General features: G+C 51.8%; 1 protein-coding gene across 6 annotated transcripts in view; it reads left to right on the top strand.

The window, feature by feature from the left end:
* IGSF21 (immunoglobin superfamily member 21) overlaps positions 1–18,053 on the top strand; it is a 228,248-nt gene that overhangs the window by 142,001 nt on the left and 68,194 nt on the right. For all 6 annotated transcript variants that reach the window (XM_053280565.1, XM_053280564.1, XM_053280567.1 and 3 more), the window contains one exon: positions 17,296–17,408. In XM_053280565.1, the coding sequence (XP_053136540.1) occupies positions 17,296–17,408 (113 nt within the window). The remainder of the gene's footprint in view (positions 1–17,295; positions 17,409–18,053) is intronic.

Below are 18,053 nucleotides of genomic sequence, written 5' to 3'. Positions count from 1 at the left end.
AGTTGGGTACTATGGATTTTTTAATAGCTCTTTGTGAGCTGTCCTAGGGGTCCGTCTGGGCCTAAAGCTCCAGGCAGAGGCACCAAGGATCAATGTTGCGCCTTCAGCCTTCAAGCCCCCGCTGGCTGTTCCTTCCGGCGGTGTTGGGCTTCCCACGCACGTTGACATAAACGGAGGGCAAGCGTTGACTAGCCACGTCACCTGTTGGAAATTAGCCCGGGGGGGGGGGCCTTCTGTCCGCCAAGGACTCCTGCATGAGCCAGTCGATAAATATTAATACTGGATTAGCCCGTTACTTCAGCCACAGATGCTTGCAAAGCCCGGCCTCCAGCGATGGGGGGGGTGGGGGGAGTATTTATACAGCGTGAAATGGGTCTCTGGGGACCGGCATCTGTCAGCTCATCTGTCAGCGTCGCATCCAGCCACGCCGTGACTGGCAGCCTCTTTTTCAGGTTGTCAGTCAAAGTCCTCGAGAAGAGAAAGGAGGCAGGAGGTGTGTGTCGGTGCCAGAGCCGAGGCGAGGTCCTTGGCTGGCCCAGGGGCTTCTGTCCAGATAAGAGCGCCTCCCCTGGGCCGGGGCTGTATGCGGGGACCAGCCGTGCCCAGCAGGGATACGCCGTGGAGGCTCCTTTGGCCTCCCTCCTTCCAAGATGCCCGGCTGTCCTTAGACCACACAGGGCCTCTCTTTGGAAATCTCTTTGGGGAGCCGTTCAGGCATTCAGGCCCTGAGCCCAGCCCAAACGGAGCTATGCTGCCGTTGGGCATTCGGGGTTGGGGCCCGGATTCCTAGCCTTGGAACCCGATCCCACCCCTTCTCAGCACACACAGGTCGACAGCTATTTATTGGTGACATGCCTTCCCTGCTTTTCAGCCGGTTTCTTCAGCTGCGGCGAGGAGCCTGTTCCAAGCCCACGAGAGGCCACATTTTAGGGGTGTGGGTTATGGCTGGCTTTTCCAGAGCAAAACAGCCGATGGCACCATAGTTTAGCTTGCAGAGGTCCGGCACACGCGGCTGTTTGTTCCTTCTCTGCCTCTTCCAGGGCTCTGCACACCCGCCTGGCCAGGGGAATTGCCCCCGTCTTAAGAACTCCCGGCCTGAAACGGCAAAGGCCTGGGAGGAATCCAGCAGACGTTATCGACCCACTCTTTTGCCGAGAGCGGAACATGTTGCAAACTTTGAGAAAGAGGAAGGGGAGTGTGTCCCTCCAGATCTGAAAGGACAAACGTGTTTATCTCTTTGTGTGTGTTTTCGTAATGGGCATTTCCAAAATTACCTCGGCTTGCTATCGGAAGATATTCATATTCCGCTGGGCTGCCATCTAATCAGAGAAGTTGTAATTCCCGGCTGGTAATCTAATCAGGAGGTTGCATTTCAGATACGACATTGTAGAGGAGAGAGGCTGCTTCTACAGGAAGGATGGGCTGGCGCGGGGTGGGGGTGGGGATCTCGGGTTGTTTTAGCTGTGTGCACCACAGCCTGGCTACTGAAGGAGTTCCAGCCGGTAGAACCCGGGGTCGTCTGTTGGAGCAAAATGGTGGGAGATGCAGGGCAGAGAAAAGGAAATACTTGTTTATACAGCCCGTCGTGGATCCATGGAACTCTCTGCCACTGGATGTGGTGATGGGCTTAAAAGGGGCTTAGACAAATTCATAGAAGATAGGACTATCAACTTCGACTAGCCTTGGGAGCTGTATACGTCCATCAGGATCCGAAGGGGTGCGCCTCTGAATACTGGGGGGTAGGGAGCACCAGAGGTGGGGGGACTTGCACTCTTCCCCCTACTTGTGGGCTTCCCCGTTGTGCCTGGTTGGCTACTGCGTGAAACAGGATGCTAGAGGACATGGGCCTTTGGCCTGATCCAGCAGGGCAGTTCTGGTGCACGCCGCGAAAATAATTTGAAACTTGGCTGGGGTGGTCCGAAGGGGATTTTCTTCACAGCCTTAAAAATAGTGTGGGATTAAGGCTCCTCCTCCTAAGTCAAGGTCGCTGCCCTCCTGCCCATGTGGCTTGCTCCCATCATGTTCATGAGCTGCTGCTGCTTCTTCTGAATGTGGCCCTGGGTGGTGTGGGGCAATGGGACCACCCAGCAGACTTGAGAAGCTCCCCCCCACACACACGCTTGCTCGCCTGTGGCAAGAATTGACAGCCAGGCACCTGCACAAGACTCATTGTTTCCCTTTTAGACATAAATATCTGATCTAGGTGCATGCTGAGATGCTGGCCAATAAGTGTCCTGTGGACTAGAAACTTAGAAGATGTATTAGGCCAGCCCCGCTCTGGCCTAGCTAGCCCCACTGCTCATCCAGATCTCGCGAGAGCCACTCCCGGTTCTGCGAGGTCTCATCGTCTTTGGACGGAAAGACCGAACCTCCCTGCTAGGGCCAGTGACAGTGCCTCCATGCGGGTGTTTTGGTGTCTGTTTCCTCCCTTGCTGAATCGGGGCATTCCTTCAAGACCGGGGGGGGGAGCCCCACCCTGGAGCTCACTGTGCTTCCCCGCAGCAGTCGGCTCTGCCTCGGGGGTTCCCTGACACAAATATGTGGGGTGGGGGGAGATGTTAAAAATATGCATTCTTTTTGGTGACTGGGCAGGCGAGTGGGGACAAATCCAGACCTTGATAGTGGAAGAGAGCCGAACAGAAATCAAAGGAAATGAATTGCCAAGTTTGGGAATGGGGAGACTGAAGTCTATTGGGCCGTAATTTCGGGACTCACTGCTGGGACTCACTAGCCTCAGTTTCTACCTAAAGGCAGCGGAAGAGAAATCCAGCCAGATTCCCCCAGGGAAGGCATTTCACCAGTCGGGGGCAGCCACCGAGAAGGCCCCGCCTCTGTTACCCCACCAACCAAACTTCTTTCAGTGAAGAGCCAGAAAGCAAACCTCCATGGCCCGCCTAAAAATCAGGGCAGGTTGAATGCAGGAGACGGCGATCGTTTAGAGATGGTTATGAGACCTGTGGGGCCGGAGGGTCGGAGCCAGCAAGGCAGACCTGCCCAGGGCAGCCTGCAAGCCCTGTCATGTGACTTGCTGCTTGTGTGACAACCGCCCGGTGGGCCTCTAGGCAACAGCTGGCTGAGCTGTGCTTGGCTTGCGCCACTCCGAACCCGAGCCACACCGTGAAGGCTTTTGTTGACTTGCGCTGACGTACCTAAGGCAGGAACAGATGTGCCTCGGCTCTCGCGGCTGCCGGAGGCTGAGGCCCTCCCGGGTGGCTTCTGCTGGAGGTCCGCAGCTTTGCAGAAGGCCACCCCCAACCCCACTGCCGTCGCTTCTCTGCAGCGGCATCAATAAAAATTGGATTGCCGTCTGGGCATGTAAACGTCTCTCCGCGTGAAAGTGCGGGCAGAGCTGCAAAGTGTTTGTTTTGCTGTGGCCTTCTGCACCTATCGACAAACGTGGCGCCCGCCAGGAGGTGGCAGATCTAGGCATGCAAATCAGTGGCCCGGGAGGGTTGCGCCAAGAAGCTACCCTCTTCCGTAGGACCTCTTGGAAACTTCAGCGGCTGCACAAAGAATGAAGCTGCCTGCCGGGCGGGACACAGGTGTGTGTGTGTGAGAGTGCATTCGAGGCAGTGCTGGGGTGAAATGCCCTCTCCCCCAGTTTTGCTGCTCGCTTCTCAGGTGGCAAGAAGGAAGGGGGCTTCCTCAGCAGGCTTTCTGGGGTGGGCGAACCTATGGAGCAGCGGTAGCTCCCGGTAACCATCGTTTTTGACCCAGAAGCTTCCTCTGTGCAATGCAGTCCTCCAACAACTTATCATAGGAGGCTGTTAAGCCTCGGATGAGCTGACAAGGCTCCTGCTCTAACCAGTAGCCGGCACTACTGACAGTGCAATCTTTAGAGGCCCTTGTGATTTTGCAGGGGAAGTGCAGAGGCAATCTCTCCTCTGCCTTTCCTTTTATTGTCCCTCTGGCTTGCTCTTCCCTCCATCTCGCTTCCCCCGGATTCCGGCTTAGCTCAGAGGATGTCTGAAGTTCCTGCCAGAATTCGAGTGTGCCCTCTGCAGAGCCTCCAGTTCCTTCGCATCTTTCCCTCGCTCTGAGTTACCGCTGTGCCTGCATGTGCTTTGGTAAAGCACGGCGTGAAGGAAAACATGATGCGGTCGTGCGTGTGATGGCAGGAAGAGAGGGGTTCCCCCCCTCCCCTGGTTTTTGTTTTATTAATGTCCAGAAGTGGGCTGCATGTCGCTAACACACACAGCAAAAGAGCCAGCTGCCATGGTAGTTAAACACGTCTCAAGATGGCTTCTGTTGAAGAGTTCTCATGGCACAGGTGTGCACCGGTCATGCGGAGGACAGAAAAGAGGTGCAGACCCAAAGATTGGAATTCTGCGACTCGGCGCTGCATGCGGAACGCAGAAATAAAAAACGGGCCACAGCGGGTTCCGAAACCATCCGCTCCACTCCGGGTTGGGGCCAGCTCTTCTCCCAACTTGAAAGAGGATTTCAAGGCCAAGCAGAAGGCAACTCAGGAGTTTTCTCCGATGGCTTCTCCCCATCCTTAGAAACCGGATGGGGGATTTGGAACTCCCGGCCAGCAGCCCCGGTTCAGACGCCCGGCGGGCCCCTCTGGGGACCCCAAGGGGTCTCTGCTCCCTGCAGCCCTGCGGTGCTCTCCTCGTTTCTCCAGAGCAGGAGTCCCTCTTGACGGGTGACCTTGGCGTGGGCCGGAGAGGAAATCTTTGCAGTCCAGACACATGCCTCCTGCTGGCACACCGAGTGATTTGTATGCCTGGCGCACGCCGCCGCCTTTTCAGGAGGGAGAAAGGCAGCTTGAGGAGTCATTTTTCAACGTTTGACACAAAGTCTCTTTCGCTCTTGCGCCCAGCCCGATAACTATCAGCAGCTGGAGAGATTAGAAAAATATATACATTGTATGGGGAAGGAAGTACGGCGGAAGGGGCGGGGAGAGGGAGTGAGCAGCCTGCCCCCCCCCGGCAACGGGAGAGCTGCTTGAAGCCATGTCTAAGTTCTAAATGAGGTCGTGATGCTGGCGGCTGCTAAATCATGGACCCTTGGTGCTCAGCGAGAAATTCTCAGGAGCTTGGAGCTGTAGGGACCTAGGAAGCTGCCATAGACTGAGTCAGACCCTTGGTCCATCTAGCTCAGTTTTGTCTACACAGACTGGCAGCGGCTTCTGCAAGGTGGCAGGCAGGAGTCTCTCTCAGCCCGATCTTGGAGTTGATGCCAGGGAGGGGACTTGGAACTGTCTTGCATGCAAGCAGGCAGATGATCTTCCCAGAGCGACCCCACCCCTTAAGGGGGGATATCTTGCAGTGCTTGCACATGCAGCCTCCCATCCAAATGTAAACTGGGGCAGACCCTGCATAGCAAAGGGGACAGTTCAGGCTTGCTGTCACAAGACCAGCTCTCTAGCTGTAGCCAGGGTAAGGCCATGGGTGAGTCTCCCCATGGAGAATGGATGCATCCCATCTAAGAACGTTTTGAAACATTCTTTTGAAAACAATCCATGAGTTGGACTCATGGAGGACAAATCTATCAATGGCTACTAGTTCTCTATGGCTGCTCGCTGCCACCAGAATACCAGCTGCTAGAGCTCCCCCTTCCACTCCTGCAGTTTGCATCATCCTGATCCAAAGCTCTGAGTGATCTGGGTGCTCCTAGCCAATCAGGGATCCCGGAATGAACAGGACGATACAACTCCATGATGCAACCAAATAGATTTTAGGTCTCTGACAGATTTCTGGATCACCCTTCACCCAAGGATGACAGAACGTTGTGTTAAAAACAATGACTACTTCTTGCTGGCATGACTGAGGGCATAGTAGATGCTCTGGAATGAGGACATGCTTCCTGAATGGGCCGGCATTTCTGAAGCATTTCTCCAAAGAGAGCACCACCGGAAATATTGCTGAGAACCTGAGAGCTTTCGTCTTGGGCCTACTTGTGGAAATAATTATTTTGCAGCTCCTGAGGTTTGCCTGCTACTGTCAGAATCCCAGTCACAGCTCTCCTGAGCTGGAAACGTGTGTGTGTGTGTAATATTACTGTTCAAATAAGAAACACAATCAGTGTATTATCTTTTCCTCCCTCCACACAAAAAATGGCAGTTTCACTTCAGCTGCATCCTTCTTTTCCACTCACTGCCGTTTATCTGCAGCAGCGCACACACCCCACACCCCCGCGGAAAAAAGTGGAGTCTTCACCCAGTTGGATCCTAACATGTTGATAATAAAAGCACACGAGCGATTTGGGGTTTTGGGGTATTTTATTTTTTTTAAACCCACAAATATCAGCACCGCTTGGCCCTTGCTGGGACTCTGCTCCGTCAGATAAGACTGGAGCAGCTCCACAATTTCATTCCGCACCCGAGCTCCGTCTGGATGAATTCCCTGCCTTCCAGTTCCGTCAACCTATCAGAGGTAGATAAAAACTGTGATTATTAGGCTTTGCAAGTTGGAAGGTTGGCCACAATCTGTCTATGAACATGTGTGCTCCTTTTTTTGTCTGCATCCCCACCTCCCTCTCCCTCCCTCCCTCCCTCCCTCTCACAAAATAACTCTTTTGACTGTTGCTTTTGCTACTTTATGATGGTTATTTACTGCTGGGTGAATGAAACAGAGAGCAAAAATGTGTCCGGGTCCCTTTCCCGAGTCTCGCAAGCTGCACTGAGTGCCTAAAGGAAGGAACAGGCAGAATAATTAGGGCTGAGCTAAGATTTTGCAGGCCAACCTTTTTGGTGCAGAAAAGGAGTTATGTCCAGAAATGTCTCTCACTCGGAGATGCGGAGGGGAGGGCAGATGACCCACCCCAGACCCCGAGTTGGGCGACCTGGAAGCTCAGAGCATGCTTCTGTCTCCAAGCATCTCTCTCTCCTGGACCAGTTTTGTCTTGAAGACAATTGTCGCCTTGCCAAATCCGTATGTAACTAATTTGCTCCAGACCCCCTTGGGCATTTTGGCTCCGTCTCAGGTGAAGAGAATAGAGAGGAGGAATAAACGAAGCTGCTGTTTCCCTCCTCTGCAATCAGCCAGAGCTAAACGCTTCTCTCCAAGCGCAGCTGCTCAGGGGTGTGAAATCGAGATTAGAGCCGAGGAGATTCATTTTCCGACGGCTTTGACGGCACGCGGTACAATTCCACCAGTGTTGGGAAGGCCCTCTCTGCGACTTGCTTGCTTCCCTGTGGGCTCCTTGTCTGGTGGGGGGCAGATAGAGAAATGGAGCTGGCAGTAACGAGGGCCACCTCCTCGCTGGGACTCTTGTCGAGGCCGCCATCGGTCTGTTCCGGTTGTTACTGCCGTTGTGTGATCGTGTTTGTGCCGTCTTGTTGGTACATGAAGGGACCTGGCTTTAAGAACCTTGCCGTTGTGCTCTGACTGGTTGGCTGCAAGGCCAGCTCAGTGGCGATCCTAGGCTTGCTGGTGGTTTGTCATGGGAGGAGGAGCTTGCTGAAGGTGGTGGAGTAAATTATGGGAATCGGAGGCCCTGCTTTGTTTGGAGTGGTTCCAGTCCTTTCTTGGGGGGAGGGTCCAGAAGGTGGTGCTGGGTGTTATTGCTCGGCTCCGTAGCCATTAGGAACATAGGAAGCTGCCATATACTGAGTCAGACCATTGGTTTATCTAGCTCAGTATTGTCTTCATGGACTGGCAGCGGCTCCTCCAAGGTTGCAGGCAGGAGTCTCTCTCTCAGCCCTATCTTGGAGATGCTGCCAGGGCGGGAACTTGGGACCTTCTGCTCTTTCCAGAGTGGCTCCATCCCCTGAGGGGACTGTCTTATAGTGCTCACATATCAAGTCTCCTATTCAAATGCAAACCAGGGCAGACCCTGCTTAGCTAAGGGGACAAGTCATGCTTGCTACCACCAGACCAGCTCTCCTCACCAGCTCACCATTGGTTTGTGGGATCCCGCAGGGTTTGGTTTTGTCCTCCATGCTGCTTAACATCTACATGAAACTGCTGGGAGAGGTCATCCGGGGACTTGGACTGAGTTGTCAGCAATATGCAGATGACACTCAGCTCGCTCTCTCCTTGTCACCTAATCCTGGGGAGGCAGTGGAGGTCCTGAATTGGGGGCTGGAGGCCGTGATGGGTTGGATGTGGGCTAATAAACGGAGATTGAATCCGGGCAAGACGGAGGTAATGTTGTAGGAGAGCCAATCGGGATGAGGAGATTCTACCGGTTCTGGGTGGGGTTGCACTCTTCTTGAAGGAGCAAGTACGCGGCTTGACCCGGCTCTGCTTTTGGAAGCTCAGGTGGAAGCGGTGGCCAGGGGTGCCTTTGCATGGCTTCGGCTAGTGCGCCAGCTGCGTCCCTTTCTCGAGAAGGCAGATCTGGCCACAGTTACCCATGCCTTAGTCACATCATGGCTGGAATACGGCAACGCGCTCTACATGGGGCTGCCCTTGAAGAATATCCGGAAACTGCAGCTAGTGCAAAACGCAGCAGCGAGGGTTCTATCTGGAGCTGCCCGGTGGGAGCACATCACACCCATTTTGAAAGAGCTGCACTGGCTGCCAGTTTGTTTCCGAGTCCAATTCAAGGTGCTGGTTTTGACTTTTAAAGCCCTGAACGGTTTGGGCCCAGGTTACCTGAGGGACCGCCTGCTCCCAAGGGTTGCTGCCCGCTTGATGAGGTCATCTGAGGGGGCTCTGCTCCGGGTGCCGACAATGAGGGAGGCTCGGCTGTCATGCATGCGGGACAGGGCCTTCTCTGTGGCTGCCCCCAGACTCTGGAATGCCCTCCTGGTGGCTATTCATTCCTCAGTCTCCATCACAGTTTTTAGAAAGTGTGTGAAATCTTGGCTTTTCACCCAGACTTTTATATGATTGTCTTTACTGCTGCTGCTTTTTGAACTTTGTATGGTTCTGTTGGGCTTGTATTTTAAATCTTTTTAGTCAGATCTATGTTTTTATATTCTAGCTTAATATTTTAATTACGTAATTTTTATAGTCTTGTGTTAATTTTTCTGTGAACTGCCTTGGGATTGTTTTAATGAAGGGCAGTATATAAACTCAACAATGAATGAATGAATGAATGAATGGGAGTGCTGAGGGAATGCTTGCAAACATTTGCTCATTATTAATGTGAAGTAGTGTCTTATTCCTGCCACCCGCCCACACAACATGTCCCCTTCCACCAGCCTGACTACTGTTCTTTCTCTCTTTGCAAATCTGTTGCTTCTCTTGGAAACAAGGTGGCCCTGGAAGGCATGATACAAAGGTGAAGGTCCATCCAGCCACAGACCTGTTATCTGAGCTATCTCTGGCTGGAATTCAGTATGTGTGATACAGTTCAGGATTGACCAAAGGAGGGAACAGCAGGTTGACTGGCACGAAAGTTTCTTAGCCGCACTAGGCTAGCGGAGATTGTGGTGTGTGTGTGTGTGTGTGTGTGTTGTGGTGTGAGGCCTGTGGGTGTGTTCTCTTTGTGTTCCCTGATGGTTTACAATTTCGGTTTTGTAGGAATACCCTTGTGACCTGTATAGGAGGCACGGTAAAGGTAAAGTGTGCCGCTGAGTCAATTTTGACTCCCGGAGAGCCCAGAGCCCAGTGGTTGTCTTTGGTAGAATACAGGAGGGGTTGACCATTGCCATCTCCTGCACAGTATGAGATGATACCTTTCAGCATTTTCCTATATTGCTGCTGCCCAATGTAATACCAGTGGGGATTCGAAACAGCAACCTTCTGCTTCATTTCCCCGCTGCGCCACTTAAGGTGACCTTGCCCTAAATTGGCTTCATTGGCCCTTAGTTACAACTTACATTGGCAGACAGCTACATCTGATGGTTACCCGTCTACGTTTTCAAGCCATGCCCTCAGCACATCTTGAGGGTAGATTTCACAAAGTCCCCGTGGAACAGGGCCTCTGACCCTGTGGCCAGGGGCAAGTGGAAGATGTTGGACATTACATCCTATAGTGCTCCTTGTATGGCACAATAAGAGAAAAAACACTGGGTCAGGTCATTGACAAATTCCCGGGTGCTGAAACAGATAACTGTTAATTACTTGCTGGCGGGTGTGTTTCTTTGTCAACTGGCCATTTTTGCTTTCTTGCCTTTTAAAACTAGGGAGAGAACTTTATCTGCTAGCCCTGCTACTCAACTGGCCAAGGACTAGCCGTCTTACGCAAGTTGCCCCCATCAGAGTTGTAACTACAGTTAGGTCTTTAGGATTATCTCTCTTTGTATTTTCGTGCCTGTTGTTAGTTGTTATGTTTCTTGCTCTCCTATTATGTCTTAGCTGTTTTTCTTTAAGAATGATGTATTAGCCACTATGTTTTATGTTGTTTTCTTATGCTTTGATATGTGTGTTATGACCTGTGATTGCAACAATAAACTTACTCACTTACCTCTGATTGGCTACATAGCCCTGTGAGATTGCCATGTCGAGTACCTGCTCCCTGACTGGTTGGGAACACCTTTGTGGGAGGAGAAGACAAAGAAAAATAGCAAGAGGTCAGGGGAGTGGTGGAGAACAGGCGCCAAAAGAGAGGAAGGGGCTGGATCCCATCCAATACATTTCTGAGCTGATAGGTGAACCCGGAGAACGTTTGGCTCAGCCTAAAGGTTTCTGGAATAGGTTTGCCAGCTGGCCTGATCGAAGAAAGAACTCCGTTCCTTGACCTTAACCGAAGGACCGGCCCCTTCTCATTTCCTCTGGCTCTCTCCTCTCCCAGAAACTCCCTCCCTCCCTGCAGTGTGTGTCAACAGCAGGATTTGGAGCCGTGACCCGGAGAAGGGAAGACGGCTTTGCAAATTCCCGGGCCTTCCATTTTGTGAAAAACCAGACACTTGGGTTTTCTGTGCGCGCAGCTAGGGTTGGAAAGAAGCATTGGTGGATAGATGATTATTTACATCCCGGACGGCAGGTAACGGACTCTTCCGCTCTGGTTTCCTGCTCTCCAAATGTGGTTATTAAAACGGAAGGACCCCCTGGCCCCCATTATCTCCCTTTAGTGCGCCGAGGTGGTCTCCTTGCCACAGAAGCACCTCCAAAGTGGTCTCTCCAGCACTCTCCTCTTTCTCCGCCGCGCTTCAAGTTGCCCTCTCTCCTGACAGCCCGCCCCTTCCTTCCTTGCCACCCGGTCCTGTTCCCCCCCCCTTCTCTGCGTGACAGTTCCATTAAGAAATTATTTACATTTCTCCAAGAACGCCTCTGTTGCTTGCTCCAGTGTCATTTCCTCGGCGTGGAGATGAAATTGGATGTGAAGAGGGATCTCGGGGAAATAAGCCCTGTTGAGGTTCCATCATGGATTACGGAGACAAGAGGTGCAATTTACCTTTCAGAAGCATGATGGGGTTACCAGGGAGGGCCCAGGTCCAGAATTCCTTCGCCAGTGTGGTGTGGGCTGATTTTTCTAATGAGGCTACATTAGCAATCGTGGTGTTTTCTCCTCCCTGCCGTGTTTTTGACCTGCTTCGTGTGAGGAAAGGGCAGAAACAGTGGGTTCCACTCCAGGAACACTTGGTTGGAATGGGGACGGATTGATTCCTCGCTACGCCAGCGTGGGAGCGGATGGGGAGCATCGAGAATGGATTTCTGGATCGAGGCTCTGGGGTCTTCCCCAGCCTTGCCTGGAGAGGCTGTTGCCAGGGATTGAACCGGGGACCTTCTGCATGCCAAGCACTGGGGCTCTGCCACGGAGCCCAGTTGTGTTACTCAAAAGGAGGCATGACCTCTGAGCCCCCTGGGCTCTCTAAGCCTGGGGGAGCAAGGGTTTGCCTGCAGGCTCAGCGGACATTGCCTCCGGTAGAACGGCACTATAGCCTCTGTGGCACCCGTGCACTGCAAAGCTCGGTCTGCTGTGGTAGCTGGTGGCTGAGGTGGTCAGGTGCTGGATGCTGAGGTCCTGGTTGAAGATGGCCCCATCCCAAGGGCAAGCAAGACCTTTCCTCCCCCAGTGGGTGCCCAGCCTGGCCACTGCGTCTGCTGCATCCCGGAAGAACGTCAGAACAGCCCTGCTGGGTCAGGCCCAAGGAGGTCCATCTAGTCCAGCATCCTGTTTCACACAGTGGCCCACCAGATGCCGCTGGAAGACACAGGCAGGAGTTGAAAGGGGCATGCCCTCTCTCCTGCCGTTACTCCAGTTGCAACTGATACTCAGAGGCCTCCTGCCTCTGAGGCTGGAGGTGGCCCACAGCCCTCCAACTAGTAGCCCTTGATAGACCTCTTCTCCATGAAGTTCTCCAAACCCCTCTTCAAGCCATTCAGGTTGTTGGCTGTCACCACATCCTGTGCAAGAGAGTTCCACAAGTGGATCACGCGTTGTGTGAAAAAGTCCTTCCGTTGGTTGGTCCTAGACCTCCTGGCAATCAATTTCAGTCCCTTGTGGGTGCCGCCAAGGGAAGCGTTGTGAGCCTCTTGCCCCCACCGGAGGAGAAGGGTGGCTCTCCCTTCCCGTGCACTTCCGGTCAGCTGCTGAGCAGGCCAGGAGGAAGTGGAGGAGAGGAGAGCAGGGTGGTGCCCGTAATCCATAATGCATTTCCCTCAAGGTGGTTTTCTGCAGCTGTCAAAAGTCGCCCCGGCAACTCGGCACTCTGCATTTTGCGCGGCGCTTTGGGAACAGGCTTAAATTTTTAAAAGGCTGCTGCTGTTTCTCCATCCCTTTCCCCTGCTTCTGCCCTGAAAGAGCAGCCTGCTTCACTCCGAAAGCTCCCAAGAGCTTCCAGAATTATGCAGAGTGTGGACTCCTTGGAGCCCCCCTTGGCTGAGGCCTTGGTCAGACCCCAAGTGGACATGGGCAGAGGCAAGGGGACCCCTTCTAGCGGGGGTGTCGCTCGCTTAAAGACACACGGATCTGCCTACATTTTCATATGGGAATAAGCTGATTCTAAAGAAAAACCTACTTTCATTTGGGAAGATGAACTTGTCTATGGGCCAGGGGCCATAATAACAAAAGAAGCATTCCCATTTCACTCTCACACAGAATAGAATGCCTCCTTTAAGCTTGAGTTTGTCCTCTGCATACATTTGCACATGGAAACAAGTTAGTTTGAAAGAAGAGCTTGCTTTGTTTGTAGAAGACGTGTATCGGGGGCCATAATCACAAGAGGAATTCCCCTTTCTCTCTTGCATAGGAGAGAATGCCTCTTCTAAGATAGTGCATGTCATCATCTTAGGAGCAGAGGAAGCTGCCATATACCGAGTCAGACCCATGGTCCATCTAGGCACAGACTGGTAATGGCTTCTCCAAGGTTTCAGGCAGGAATATGAATATGATGAATATTTATATACCACTTTTCAACAGAAGTTTCCAATGCGGTTTACACACACACGTGTGTGTGTGTGTGTGTGTGTGTGTGTGTGTGTGTGTATAATTTTATATTATAAAATATTATTTATTCTATAATATAAAATAAATTAAAATGGTGGCTCCCTGCCCCTAAAGGGCTCGCAATCTAAAAAAAAAGGGACATAAAAGAGACACCAGCAACAGCTACTGGAGGGATGCTGTACTGGGGACGGATGGGGTCAGTGGCTCTCCCCCTGCTATACAGAAGGGAATTGCCCCTTTTAAAAGCGGCCTCTTTGCTCAGTTAGCAGGGGTACTGTCTCAGACCTGGCGTGCCTCATCTTGTGCATGGACAAGTGAGTGCTCGTAAAAGGAATGAAGTTGAACCAAACATTCCAAGCGGAGAACTTTCGGCTTCAGTTTGGGGAAGGAAAGGGATGGGTGAGCCGCTGGGCCCTAGCTTGCTTCTGTTCACTCTCACTGCCCTGTTTTGCTGTTGCTCTCTGTGGTGGCTGACAGCTCCCATTTCCCCCCAGAAGCCCATGAGAAGGGTGTTGCATCGTGCCACAGCATCAACCTGGGAGTTCTGGGGAGGAACATGGCAACTATTGCAAGGAATGCCTTCATTGGAAGAGCCCCCATTTTGCTCCCTTTCACACCCCCAATTTCTGAAACCCTCCGTTTTGCCACCCACAAATAGGGTGTCGAAACTGGGGTGGAGGATATTGCCTCAGCCTTAATTTCAAAGCAAAGTGGGACAGAGGCTATGTTCAGACAATTGTGGCGATCCTGGTTAAAGAGTTAACCAGGATTGCTGAGCTCCATGGAGCCGAGTGTGAGAAGAACCCAGAATTTCCAGGCAACCGTGGTCAAACTGCTGTGGTTAACCCACATTTAACTGGCATAGATAGCCAGGATCAGATTGTGAGAACCAGAATTTATTCTCACCCACCCCACCTCTGTGATTAACCTAGAAATATATTTATCAGGCGGTACAGAAATATGACAAATAAATAAATTTAACCAGGATTAGATAACCAGGATCTGATCCTGGTTAGCTATCCTGGTTAAATGTGGGTTCGCCGCAGTGGTTTGACCAGGATTGCCTGGAAATTCTGGCTTCTCCCAATTGGCTCCACAGGGCTCTGTAATCCTGGTTAACTCTTTAGCTAGGATTGCCAGGATTCCGAGAATGCAGCTAGGATTCAATCTGCTCGCTGAATAACAAGTAACACTTTCGGAGAGCCTCGGAAATGGTTTAATCCACTTACTCAGCCAATTGTTTAGGTTAATGTTACGGTCCTCCTTTCTAATTCTGTGACTTGCCTGTCCAGGAAGGCAGAAAAGATAATGGAAAGAGGACAGCTTTTCCGTCATAAGGGCTGGGTGGCTTGGCCTGGGATGGAAAACCAGCGTCTACAGTATTGGATCTGGCCGCTTAAACTGTACCGTGCTTGCCTTTGAAGAAAACTGTCAACAAGACTACTCAGCAAGGGCGCCTGGCCCCCAAAGGAACTGGTTCCTAGGCAGTGCTGATCTCCCTCCTCCGTACCCTCAGGACCCAGAACCCTCTTCTTTAATTGGCCTCTCTTGGCTTGCTCTGCTCCTTCCGTGCTGTTTGGGGGGAATATCATTTTGCTCAGCTCCATCGAACGTTCTTCAGGCGTCTAACACGTCTTGACGGAGACAGATCTCTGCAATAATCTCCCCGTGTGGCCGTGTCTAATTCTTAAATATTGCCCGTTATTTTGCTAAATGTATCTTAATAGGCGAGGCATGAATGCTCTTGCTGATCGAGGGGGGAGACTGATGGGGCAGTTCAGAGTAATGAAGCGTCAAGTTAATGGAGGATCTGGCCCCGTGACACTGGGGAAGAGAAGCGTCGCAGCTGGGAGGCGGCGGTGGTGGTCAGAGGCTGGATTCGTATTTATATCAGTGGTCTGTCTTTCAGCTTGCTTTTTAAGCCCTTTGGAGGATTTGCTGTGTGGCTGGTACCGTGGAGAGGCAAACCTATATTTTGAACTGGGAAGGGATGTCTGAGAAGCCAGGATGGTGGGACATCATAAACTGCCTCCTACCGAGTTGAACCCTGGTCCATCCAGCTCAGGATTGTCTGCACAGACTGGCAGCAGCTTCTCCAGGGTTTCAGGCAGGAGTCTCTCCCAGCCCTACCTGGAGATGCTGTTGCCAGGGAGTGAAGCTGGGACCTTCTGCAGGCAAGTGTGAGGATGGTCTTCCACTGAGCTATGGCGCTGTCCTTATGGCACAGTGAGTCAAGTGTCAGAGGCCCAGTTCAGATCCCCACTGAGTCGTGAAGCTCACTGCGTGACCTTGGCCAAGTCACTCTTAAGCCGACCCTGCCTGTTGTGTGAATCTGATGGGATGAACCCCACAGAGGACATCTTGGAGGGAGGTTGGGGTGGACATTTGACAAGTCTAAAGTCGGATTTGCAAGTAGTGCCGGGAAAGATGACCCCACTGGATTGTTTTCACAAATCTATTATTATTACAGGTTGAGTATCCCTTATCCGAACTGCTTGGGACCAGAAGTGTTCCGGATTTCGGACTTTTCCAGATTTTGGAATATTTGTATAATTGTAATGAGATATCTTGGGCATGGGATCCAAGTCTAAACATGAAAGGTTGTTGTACACTGTATTTTTATTTTTTTTAGGTTTTATTTAAAGTATAAAAACAAATAAGCATTGAATTTATGATAACTACAGGTAGCTGTAAATGTAGTGAAAACTAAGTTTTAAAGAAATTTTCAACGCAATAATGTTGCTGGTCATGTTAGGCTCTTTCTGGATTTTGGAGCATTTGGGATTTCGGATGGCCGGATTAGGGGTACTGAACCTGGAGGAGGAGGAGGAGGATGACGAGGATGATGATGATATTAACACACAGTCTACCAGATGTTATTGACTGGATTTGGTACTTTAATTATCAGGCCCTTTCCAAGGGTCTAGGATAACTAAAGGGCTGGTCTTGGGCTAGTCCCAGCTCATATTAGTCCTGAAACTGGCCTCCTTTCCACTTCTGGAAGGATGAGCAAAGAGTTTCCCTGCATTTTGGGAAGCAGATGTGCTCTGCTTAGGTGTGATAAAATTCACCACTTGTTTGGGGAATTATTTTCCACCGGAGATTGAAAATCCGAATGGAGGGAGGATGTGCAAGGGTGTGTGTGTGTGTCTGTGCATTTTGCTCCTCTTTGTGGCAGGCTGTGTATCTATTAGTAGAAGCAAATATGCTAAATGGGTGTGGTGGGGAGGGATTAGATGGAATGTCTGCTCTTGTCAGTCTCTTCAGCTGCTAGCATGATTGGCTAGAGGGGCATCCCATAATGCTGCCCCCCCACCCCATATTAGTCACACTGTTTGCATCACGGTGTCCAGGGACTGTCTCAGACAGGTGTGTGCCTCCCGTTCTCCTCTTCTCGATGCAGCACCCGGTTCTGTGAATCGTTCATTGGCGTGTGCTGCATTTTAAGCAAGCAACCACAACACCCCATTTAAAACAAAAAACCAAAAACCAAACACACACCTAATACTGGAGTGTGTCTGTCATTTTCAGGGTTTTTTAATTGTTTGAATTGTTCAGTTGCTGTATTATCATGTTTTGATTGTTAATTGTTGTTGTTTTACCTTGTTTTATCATCTCTGTTTTAATGGTTACTGATTTTAATGCTATAAAAATCGAGTAAATAAATAAAATAATAAATAAATTAGTACCTGTAGGACTGTATTATAGCGTCATTCCGAGGGGCGGGGGGGGCGGGGCGGAGAGAGAGTGGCCTCCAATCGCTGAGAAAATGCTCTTGTGAAATGGGTGATGGTAGGGCCATTTGCTGAGCTGGTTGGGCAGTTTTGTCTCCTTTCCTCTCCCCCCTCCCCAGTTCAAGCTAACTGTTCCCCACAAAGGCAGCACGCCTTTGATTTCCAGGTGCAGAGAACAAGCCACAGAGGATCAGCCACATCCTATGGAGCATCCTGGGGGTGGGGGGTGGGGCGTGTGGGACGTGGCTGGTTACTTCTGGGCTCTGGGTCTGCTGCAGGAGGGCGACGCTTCTGACCCCCAAAATGTCCTCCCCCCGCTTTTGTGTTCCAGGTTACCTGACGGTCAGCATCGAGCCGCTCCCACCTGTGGTGGTTGGGGACGCCGTGACGTTGAAATGTAACTTCAAGACGGATGGCAGGATGCGGGAGATCGTCTGGTACCGGGTGAGTGTCTGCCCGTCCCCTTGCACGGCCCGGAGACCCTGCTGCACTGCTGTGTGTGGTCTGTGTGGCAGGAGCAAGCAAGCCGAGCGGGGTCCCGGGGAAACTGCTGGCCGAACCTTCGCCCCCCTTCTCCCCAAAGGCTGAGATATCCATCGGGGTGTGCAGCACAATGGCTTGACCTTGTACGGAACAGTGAATCGTGCAGGAATAATGCCGGGAGTGCTCCCTTTGAAGGAGGCCGTTTCTTCGAATGTGCCACTCAGCCGTTTCCGGTTGTGGTTGCCAAGTGTGACTAATTGCTACGGAACGCCTGTCATCGAGGCGTTGACTGGCTTGCCCCAAATCTGAGTATCTGTGTGCACGGCACAGAGGCAGAGTCCTCCACGGAAAGCAAGCCCAGCCCGGCACCCACTCCAACACGTTCTCGCAATCTGTGTCAAACGCCATTTAGTTCCAGGTCACCTGGATAGCTGCGAGAGCCGGAGGTCTATTTATCTCCCAACCCATTAAGTCTTTCCGGGGACGACAGGAGTTTAACCCTGCCTGGGAACGCTGATTGCCATCTCTCTCCTCCTGCTGCTGCCCTCGCCGCTTGCTGACGGCCAGCCTGCACCAGCAAGACGGGAGAAAATGGTTGCTGTATAT

Source organism: Hemicordylus capensis, chromosome 16 (genome assembly GCF_027244095.1).
Source record: "Hemicordylus capensis ecotype Gifberg chromosome 16, rHemCap1.1.pri, whole genome shotgun sequence".
Taxonomy (NCBI): Eukaryota; Metazoa; Chordata; class Lepidosauria; order Squamata; family Cordylidae; genus Hemicordylus; species Hemicordylus capensis.
The sequence above is the reverse complement of the archived record's forward strand: the minus strand, read 5'-3'. Positions and strand labels throughout refer to the sequence as shown.